At 58.1% G+C, this 10,024-nt stretch overlaps 1 protein-coding gene across 3 annotated transcripts; it reads right to left on the bottom strand.

The window, feature by feature from the left end:
• Positions 1–3,533: 3,533 nt before the first annotated feature.
• On the bottom strand, positions 3,534–9,422 carry RNF112 (ring finger protein 112). Of its 3 annotated transcripts, XM_082708466.1 has the most exons (14): positions 9,318–9,422; positions 9,092–9,132; positions 8,097–8,382; positions 7,700–7,906; positions 7,431–7,559; positions 7,090–7,194; positions 6,588–6,638; positions 6,206–6,262; positions 6,037–6,111; positions 5,795–5,912; positions 5,482–5,648; positions 5,334–5,387; positions 5,151–5,225; positions 3,534–5,067 (listed from the first exon to the last, which is right to left on the bottom strand). In XM_082708466.1, the coding sequence occupies exons 1-14, from the start codon at positions 9,369–9,371 to the stop codon at positions 4,597–4,599; spliced, it is 1,890 nt and encodes a 629-aa protein (XP_082564592.1). In that variant the 5' UTR covers positions 9,372–9,422; the 3' UTR covers positions 3,534–4,596. The 3 variants fall into 3 exon arrangements, with proteins under 3 accessions (XP_082564592.1, XP_082564590.1, XP_082564591.1); XM_082708464.1 differs by lacking the exons at positions 6,206–6,262; positions 9,318–9,422 and having other exon boundaries at positions 9,092–9,177; XM_082708465.1 differs by lacking the exons at positions 7,700–7,906; positions 9,318–9,422 and having other exon boundaries at positions 9,092–9,177.
• Positions 9,423–10,024: the final 602 nt, after the last annotated feature.

The raw sequence follows: 10,024 nt of genomic DNA, 5'->3' as shown, positions 1-10,024 counted from the left end.
ATAGACTCAAAATGGATGAAAGACCTCAATGTGAGACAGGAATCCATCAAAATCCTTGAGGAGGACACAGGCAGCAACCTGTTCGACCTCAGCCACAGCAACTTCTTCCTAGATACATCGCCAAAGGCAAGAGAAGCAAGGGCAAAAATGAACTATTGGGACTTCATCAAGATCAAAAGCTTTTGGACAGCAAAGGAAACAGTCAACAAAACCAACAATTCCAAAGAATGGGAGAAGATATTTGCAAATGATGTATCTGTATGCCTTTATCTGTAATGGGCTAGTATCCAAAATCTATAAAGAAACTTATCAAACTCAACAACCAAAGAACAAATAATCCAATCAAGAAATGGGCAGAAGACAAGAAAAGACATTTCTGCAACACAGACATCCAAATGGCCAACAGACATGTGAAAAGGTGCTCAACATCATTCAGCATCAGGGAAATACAAATCAAAACCACCGTGAGATACCACCTCACACCAGTCAAAGTGACTATAATTAACAAGTTAGAAAATGGCAGAAGTTGGCGAGGATGTGGAGAAAGGGGGACCCTCCTACAGTGTTGGTGGGAATGCAAGCTGGTGCAGCCACTCTGGAAAACAGTATGGAGGTTCCTCAAAAAGCTGAAAATAGAGCTACCCTATGACCCATCAATCACACTACCAGGTATTTACCCTAAAGATACAAATGTAGTGATCTGAAGGGACACATATACCTGAATATTTATAGCAGCAATGTCTACAACAGCCAAACTATGGAAAGAATCTAGATGTCCATCAATGGACAAAGATAAATGGATAAAGAAGATGTGGTGTATAAATACAATGGAATACTATGCAGCCATCAACGAAACCCAAAAATCTTGCCATTTGCCATGACGTGGGTGGAACTAGAGGGTATTACACTAAGCAAAATAAGTCAATCAGGGAAAGACAATTATCATATGATTTCTCTGATATGAGGAATTTCAGAGTTATGGTGGTAGTAGGGATAGGGAGGGAGTAGGGGTAGGTAGTAGGGGGGTAGGGAGGGAAAAAATGACACAAGATGGGATCAGGAGGGAGATAAACCGTAAGAGTCTTAATCTCAGGAAACAAACTGAGGGTTGCAGGTCAGAGGGGGAAGAGTAGGGTGGCTGGGTTATGGATGTTGGGGAGGGTATGTGCTATGGGGAGTGCTGTGAATTTTGTAAGCCTGATGATTCACAGACCTGAACCCCCAAAGCAAATAATACGTTATATGTTTAAAAAAAAGAAACAAAAGTGTTTTCCTCAACAGTGCAAGAGTCTGCCTTCTGTGTTACATAACATGGACATAAAATGGAGCCAGTTGTGTGTTTCCTCACTGCCCACCACTACCCCACAATATTTCAGGTTTTTACCCCATTTCAAGGAGCAAATTTCCATGTGAATTAGGGTTAGGATAGGCTCTGATACAGTAATACATAAACCCATTTATCTCATTCCCTTAATGCAGGTGAAGTTTCTTCCTTGCCCAGGGCATGGTTTAACACAAGTCCGGGGAACTAGGCACTCCTGCTTCATGCTATCAAGAGGCTACTACAGCAAAACACCACAGATCAGCTAGCTCGCAAACAACAAATATTTATATCTCACTGTTCTGGAGGTTCAGAAGTTCAACCTCATGAGGCCAGCAGATTTGGTGTGGTGACTGGTGAGAGCCTACTTCCTGGTTCATAGATGGCTGGCTACCACCTAGTGCCAAGGGACTAGTGATCTCTCTGGGATTCTTCTCCAAGAGCACTAATTCCATTTGTGAGGGCTCCATCCTCATGACCCCATTGTCTCCCAAATGTCCTACCTCCTAATACCATCACATGGTGGATTAGGATTTTGACATATGAATAGAATGGGGGTGGGGTTCAGTCTGCAGCAGGATTTAAGAAGGCCATCTCCAACATTGGGACTGGCCTCCAAAGCAGGAACTGCGAGCCAAATCCCCAGATCTCTAACCCAGAAACATTTCACCTGAGAATCTTGGTGTTCATGACTTTCAACAGATCATAGAAATCAGCCAGGCTTTAGCATCCCGTCGGGACCTTGAGCACAGAGCCATGTGGGCTCTTGTGAATTCCAGAACGGATGTTAGAAACCTGGGAAGCCCCCTAATTGGGTTTGGGACCCAGTGGCCTGGTCATGGAGTCTGGAGAGACCTGTGGGGTGAGGGCTCACCTAAGCAAGGAACCAGACATCAGAAGCCTTGGGTTCAAGTCTTGGCTTACATCTGAGTAGCCATGTCTTTGAGCTTCCGTAGGAATGGGTACCCTATGGGCGGCATGAAATGGTTTCAAGACTTAAGGAAGGTGAGTTTTGGGAAGACGCTTTGAAATTAAAAGGCACAAGACAAATACTACATAACATGACTCATCTCGCTTCCGCCGAGCCCTTCCCCAACTTGGCTGACAGGTGACTTCCATTCAAAGATCAGGCTGAAGTAGCCCAGGGCAGCTCCTTCCAGCGCTGTTAGGTGGGAGTCTAGCTAGACAAAACCCTCCCTCAGGGACTCTTTGGAGGCCCCCCCAAAGGTCTAAGGCTGGCAGCGCCAAAGTCTGGGGGCATTTGTAGCTCATAGACCCACCACATGATGGAGGGGACCAATCCAGGAAACCTTTCTTGGCATACACCGGACAAAGTCTGGACCCTACCCCTAGCTCTGGCTCCTTCTCCAAAAGTTAGAATCACCTCAGACCTCTGTCTTCACCCACCTGTTCCCACCCCAGGCCTTGGGATTTCTCTGTGTCATTACTTTGTCCCCAGTTTCCTAACTGAAGCTTTTCCTGCTGGGCCATGCGTCCCACACTATGTCCTTCTGCATCAGTCCCCACAATACTGTTTCCCAGAGCTGAACGGGAGGGGTGGGGGGAGAAATCACCAAAGAGGGGCATCTTGATTTCAGTATGTGTGACCTTAAAAAAAAAATCTCTCTTCTGACGTGTGTGGGGGACACCAGCTGCGTGCCTGGGAGTTTGGAGATCCCTGGCTTCTGCCTCAGGCTGGGTGGGGAGCATTAGCTGACTCCCCTCTCGGGGTTTGCATCGGGAAAAGGCAGGGTTTGGACGCAGTGGCCCTGCTCTCATTCTAAGATGGGGAACTGAGGCAGAGGAGAAGCAGCAGGTGAACGCCCCGCAGAAGTGGGCCTGGGCTCCTCCTTCCTCTGAGGCTTTAGCAAGGACACCCCAGCTATGCTCCCACTCACTCCTTCTGCCAGGATAGATTTCAGGTGACAGTCTGTTTGCAGGGTTATCTGCAGCAGGAGAGACGAGGGGAGCAGGACCTCCTAGTTCTAGTGGAAGGTCGCTGTGCCCTTGGCTTTTGATCTGAGCTCTCCCGCAACCCCCATGTGAGGCTTTGAATGTTCAGCTCCCAGATCTCTTGAAGTTTAGCCTCCGTTTTCCTGACCCCACGTCCCCATAGTGGAGCGCCTTTATTTACCTCCCCGACCCCTGTGCTCCAAAGCCCTCTGGGAGCTGAATTCAAGTCCTGAGCCAATAATTTACTGGGAAGCTGAGGCTCAAGCAAACACATTTTATTTTTCACATAACGCGCCCATGAATATTTTACAGGGTAATAGCCTAGAAGTCTTCCGGCAGGACTTCCCTGTCCTGTGGAAGGGCGCTGGGCCCTCTGGGTTCCTGTGGGGGGCTGCACCCAGGTCTCCTGCAGACACAGGTTCGGGAAAGAGGGCGTGCTCATGTCCAGGGTGGAAAGTGTTTCCTTTGCTGTCCCTTGCAGGACTTCAGACTTAGCGCTGCCTGGTTTAGCTCAGAGTGCAACAACTGGTGTTTTTCTTTGGCATCTACTGCATGGTGCGGATGGCATTCCAGAAAGAACCTCGGCACTCTGCTGTCCTAGCAGCCTCAACAAAGGACACAACCATGAGGGGACGGCTGCAGGGACCCCCATTCAAAGTGCACAGGTAGCCTCCCTGGGGAGGCAGAGGGTGGGGGAGGCCACTATTATCCTCCTGGGACAGCTTGGGGAAGTGTTGTCAGATCAAGCATCTCCACTCTGGGGTTCAGGCCCCTGTCCACCATACCTGGATTCTTTGGTTTTGCCCGATGGCCCCTCCTTCTCTCTCTCCCCCAAGCCCCTCCTTTGTGCTCGGAGCCTGAGCACCAAGGTCACTCCACCTGGGACTTCTCCCATCTGTGAAGGGCTGAATCCTCTCTCCCCAGGGGAGACTTCAAGAAGGGCACCTTCTCAGCCTTCCTATAGTCCGGGGTCATCAGGGGGGAATAAGCCAGGGGGGAGCATGGAGCCTCGCTCTTGGTGGGAGACACTGGGGCCCAGGGGACCTGGGAATGTGGCAGGCTGATGGTCTGCCACCAGAAACAGGCCCTGTACTCTATTCCCTGCCCCCACACACCGCCTCCTGGGCCCAGGCGGGCTCTCCAGGGATCCTGGAGCCACCTCGATTGTCCAGCTCAGTCAGCCACCCAGACACTGGGCTTTCCGACGGGACAGTGCGGCACACAGCGGGGTGGGCCGTCGGCAGAACCCCCAACCCCTCCCCTCCCACACCTCCTTCCCCACCACCTGGCATCTCTTCCTCCCTTCGGCCTCCTGGGCGCACTCACTCTTCCTGCAGCAGGGGCTCTCGGTCCCCTTCCTGCACCCTGTCGTCCTCCTCCTTCTCCATGCAGCCCACGGTGGCAGCCAAGCCAGCGCCCACGCCGCCCCCGACCACGGCGGCCCCCGTGGCTCCCACCGCGGCTCCGGCCGCCACCATCCCGGCCTCAGCAGCAAGCGCGGCCGCGGCCATGCCCGCGCCCACCACGCCACCCGCCAGGCCCATGAGCCCAGCCCCAACAGCGCCCCCCACAGCGGCCAGGTGGCCACAGAAGCGCATGGTGTACGAGTCCATGAAGACCTTGGCCTCCGCCTGCAGCTCGGCCTCCAGGGCGTCCAGGGTCTGCTCTCTGCCCTTGCACAGCAGGGCGGCCCCGTGACGGGCCAGGATGGCATCCTTCTGTGCGGCCAGGAGGTTGCGCATGGTGTCGGGCAGCACCCGGAGCGCGGAGAAAATGCGCTTGGTGGCCACGTCCTGCGGCGAGGAGACAGGAAGCAAGCTGACCGCCCATCCAGTAGCCCCGGGGCCTGGCCTCCCGCGTGGGGGCCGCGGCTCACCTGCTGCCGCACGTACTCCTCGAACTCCTTCTTGGCAGCTTCCACCGTCCTCAGGTCGTGCAGCTGGGCGGCCATCTGTCCACGGCAAAGCCAGGCTGCCTCCCTTCTCCAGCTCCCGCCCTCGGCTGCATCCCAGGGACGCCCCCCGCAACCCTCCGCCCTCCGCACCCCTGCCCCCCGTACCTCATCTGCGGAGGCGAACCCGGGCCCGGTCCTCCCCATCCAGCCCGAGAGGTTCTGCGGGGACATCAGGGGAGGGGTCAGGGCAGGCAGGGGTTCCGCTGGCTCTCCGGGGCCTGGGGCGGGGGTGGGGGGGGGGTGGGGGGCGCACCTTGATTTCCTGAGCTAACTGCTGCCCAGTGAGCAGGCGTCTGTCCCCCCTGGCCACCGGGCGGCCCTCGCTCCAGTAGCCCTGGCAGCGGCTCTTGGCGTGCTGGGGGGCTGCGTTCAGCACATCTGCCACGTAGGCACAGAGGTGGCCCAAATCGTCATCTGTGTCTGAGGAAGAGATTCCTCATGCTGAGGACACCCAGGGCTGGGCAGGACCGGGCTTTGGGAGGAGAAAGGGTGTCAGAGGGAGGGAGAAGTTCGCTGTGGCCAGGGGCCAGGGGGTGGCCTGGAGGAGGGCTCCCGGGGACACTCACCACCGGGGCTTCCGTGGCCTTTGCTGGCCCACTGCTGTCCCAGAGCAGGCAGGAGGTAACAGCGGGCTCGCCTCCCTTGGAGCAGCTCCTGAACCTTGGGGTACTTGCCAGAGGATTTCTGAGAGAGGGATGAGGAGACCTCTGAGCTAGGAACCAGGCTCTTGCTCTTGGCCTCCTCCTCCTGCCCCTCCCCTTCTGCCATGTTCCCCCATCGCCCTTCCTTCCCCTCCTGCACCCCTCACCTGGATGATGTCACCCACGCAGCCCAGCCCAGCCTTGTTGGAGTGGGATGAGTCACGCACTAAGAGATCTAGGTGCTGGAAGAGAATGAGTCCTGACACCAGCAGCCAGGGGGTGGAGGTGGGGGGTGGTTAGAGTCTGGGGTGACAGGTCCAGAAATGGGTGTCTCACCTGGATTGGCACCATCCCATAATGCCTGCCCATCACCTCGGCTACGTGGACAAACATCTGGGGATGAGGCACCAAGGATCATGGCTGGGGTCACCCCGAGGACTGTGGCTCCCTCTCCTCTGGGCCCACTAGGGGACCCCCATCCCCACCCCCACCCTGACACCCGCCCTATCCCCCACACTCCCAACTCTGGGACTCTTGTGCCTCTCCCAACCAGTCATCTTGAGCTTCACCCTCTGCCCTCAAGCCCCCCCCAGCCCAGCTCTGGGTCACGAACTCCTAGGCCGGAAGTGGAGGGCACCCCAGGATGGCTGGTCCAGGCCCCAGCCTTATTGTCGGGGCAGGGATGCAGCGGCAGCCCAGGACCAGATTTCCTCCTCACCTCCAAATATTCCAGGTCTGTATCCTTCAGCTCCGGGGAGGTGTTGAGGATCTGGAACCAAGGAGAACAAGATGGAAGAGGGTCTGCAAAGGCAAAGAGATACTGGGAAGACCCCGGTGAGGAAGGAGCTCGCAGGCTGACCGTGGGGCCGGGACCCGGGAGACACCTGCCTAGGGGCCTCTGCGTCTGCAGAGCCTGGGCTGGTTCTAAGGGACCAGGGACTGGAAGGCAGGCCCTGGGAATGGTCCTGCTGCCCCTTAGCAGCTCCTGGGTACCTTTGACTTCCCTTTTGAACTTCCGGACTGGGGGCATCCCTCCCTTGCATGGGTAATCCCAGAATCTGTGCGGGAGTGGGGGGCTGCAGACACAGAAGTCTGGGAGATAAGGGTAAGCATCCAGAGCAGTCCCTGGACCAGCGGGGGTGCTGTCATGTCCCAGTCCTGGAGAGAGCAGAGCTGGAGCAGAGCCCATGGGGTGGGACGCCAGGTCACAGCGCCCTCACCTGGTAGGAGCTCAGCATCGTGGTGAGGGCACAGAGCTTGGTCCTGGTTTCTCTGCTGAGCTCCGGGCTCATGGCGTCCCCTGTGTCCACCAGGAACACGGCCACCTGCACAGGGGTCAGGGGAGGGGGGAGATGAGCCAAGGGGTCAGGCCTGCCTCACTCCTCCATGCGCTCCTCCGTCCCTGCGCTCTGTCCACCCCGTCTTCCTGTCCCTGCCCCCAAAGCTTTCTTCCTCCATCCCCCTCCCCTTTGCTATGATCTCCCTGTCATCCCCCAACCTCTTCACTACCCGGCTCCCTCACCCAATAATCTTCAACCCCTATGCCCCTCGTGCCCCTCACCTTCCTCCCCTCCTTCCCCAGCAGGAAGGGGTGACTCCACATCCATACGCCCCTCGTGAGGTTATTGGCACCCCACCTGAATCCCTGCAGGGACCCCCCTCCTCTTGGCCAGCCGCCCTCCCCTGACTCCTGCAAGGCAGAAAAGAGCACATCCGTTGGTCCATGCGGGCCCCCATTTCCCGCCCAAAGCCAGGCTGGGAGCACACCCCCCAAACCCGCCCCCTCCCCCAGTCCCCTCCCCTAACCCCCTGCCCCAGCCCCACCCTCACCAGGCCCGGCAGGCCCCGGAGCAGGTGGTTGAGGAGGAAGGCCTTCCCTGAGTGCTGCTCCCCCAGGACAGCCAGGAGGCAGACAGGGGTGTCCCTGGCCAGGGGGTGCTTCAGACAGCGGTTGATGGCCCCCATCCTCAGGATGAGGCCCCCCGAGGCATTGATTCGCACCAGCAGCAGTGGCTCGGCCCTCACAGCACAGGTCTCCTGCGCCAGGAGAAGGAAGTTTCCCTGAGTAGCCAGGCCGGGCTGTGGGACCCCAGACTCCATTCCCCACCCTGACATCCTAAAATAGGGCCAAAGCCGCTGGGTCCGTGGGAGATTGCAGCTGGTTCCCCCCATGCCGCACCTCCTGCCCTGCTGCCCTGCGCCCTGCACCGAGGCTTGGTCCCCCGACCTGCAGCACAGCGGGCAGAGGCCTCTGTGGCAGGAGCTTCATCTTCTCCCCCAGACTCCGGAGGCCCCGCTTCTGCTTGCAGATTTTCCGGCACTCGGGGCAGCAGGGCGGCTCACAGCCGGGGACGCGGTGTGTGCTGAAGCAGCGCGTGCAGAAGTCATGGCCACAGTCCAGCGAGATGGGTTCCCGCAGCCTCTCCAGGCAGATGGAGCAGGCAGGAAGCTCCCGGGGTGTCGTGGGCCGGGACCCCAGGCCCAGCTCCAACTTGGGGAAGGGCGTGTGGGACCTAGGGTGGGGTGGGGTGGCAGAGCAGACTGTTGGGAGCTGCCTGGGGGGGGCGGGCAGTGCAGGGAATACAGGCCGGGAGTTTGGGGGTGCAGGGTGCTCCCAGAGAGGCCACATTCTGCCTGTTCCTCACTGACTTGGACCCCAGAGCCAAGGACCCCAGAGTGGGGACAGCAGAGCAGCAGGGAGACATGGGATCAGTGCTCCAGGCAAGGAGAAGCTGGGATGGAGTCCTAACCTCCCCCCACCACCACGGTGAACTCCTGCACAACTGATCTGGGCCCTGGGTTCCTAAACTGCCAAGAGGGGAGGTTAGCAGCCCCTGCCTCATGGGGCTGTTGGGGTGCCTGGTGCCTGGTACAAATGCTCCCTCAAACCCCTCTCCCACAGCCTTGCACTGCAACGGCTCCCAGAGGGAGTCACTGGCTCCCGTGGGACCATCAGGAGAGGGTGGGAGCCTCCCAGTGGTGGGGCAGATGGCCCTGTTTTTTATAAGATCTCTTTTGCACTCCTTCTCAGAGCTGGATTTGGTCTCTGAGCTGTACCTACTGGATTCTCCCTGCCCCTCCCTCCACAGCCGGTCAGGTCCAGCTTTGGTCCCTCCCCTGGGGCAGCCTTCAGGAGGCTGGTGACCACAGGGCCTGGGTTCCTGGACTCACGAACAGCAAGCAGGCCTTAGAGCAGTCCTGCCGGCAGGCCCTGCCACTTACCAACTGTTGCGACTGCTTCCCATGAAGCTCCGTTTTCTCTCCTTGGAGACAAAATTGGGGGGGGGTGGGGGTGGAATAAAACGTTGTCTAGAAGAGAATCCAGATTTCTGTCCTCCTGGGTCTCAGTGGCCTCCATCCCCCTTCCTCAGACCCATCCCTCATCCCCAGGTGGCCCCTTCCCACCCCCACCTGCCCTCCCCCCCAAATCTCAGGCCCCAAGACTTGCCTGTTTGCTGAGCCGGTGACAAAAGGAGATGATTGACAAGGCGGACCTCGGCATGGGGGGGCTGGGAGTGGGGAGAGGTCTGCAAGCAAAGAGAGGAGACCCGAGGCAGAGACCCGGTCAGCGGCAGCAGGGATGGCTTTCCTCCTGGAGGGGCCAGCCGAGCTGCGGCAGGTGGAGGGTCGGTGGGTGGGTGGGGGATGGTCTCCCCAGAGGAGCCGACACGGACTCGTCAGAGCTGGAAAATAGATGTGACAGTCAGGAAAGAGGAGGCTGCCTCTGGACTCACCCCAGGGGGAGGAGACAGGACTGCGGGAACCAGGGCTCTGGAGGAGGGAGGGACGGAGCCAGGCCCAGAATCCCTGGCAGAGGCTGGGATGCAGGCGAGCGAGGTGGTGAGTCGCCATGGAGACGGAAGGGAAAGATAAGGACAGGGAGGGGGGGAGGAGAGATGGAGAGAGAGAAGCCATATGGGTGCATGGCAGAGATGAAGCCGTGGGCAGGCAGTGCCCCTACTGGTCCAGCCAGGGTTCTTCCGGGGCCACGAGCACGGTGTGCAAAAGGAGGGGTGTGGGAAATGGGGGACGGCACCGCCGGAGCTGACCTGGAGAGAGAACGGGAACCTCCCTTCCCTCACTGGAGGATCATTTCACTGAGCACCTGCTCTATGTGGGGCCCCAGGATGCTGGCCTAGTGCACGTGGCCCTGTG

The sequence above is a fragment of the Mustela nivalis genome, assembly GCF_964662115.1.
Source record: "Mustela nivalis genome assembly, chromosome: 17".
Taxonomy (NCBI): Eukaryota; Metazoa; Chordata; class Mammalia; order Carnivora; family Mustelidae; genus Mustela; species Mustela nivalis.
Note: the sequence above shows the minus strand (reverse complement) of the source record. Positions and strands in the feature narration are given on the sequence as shown.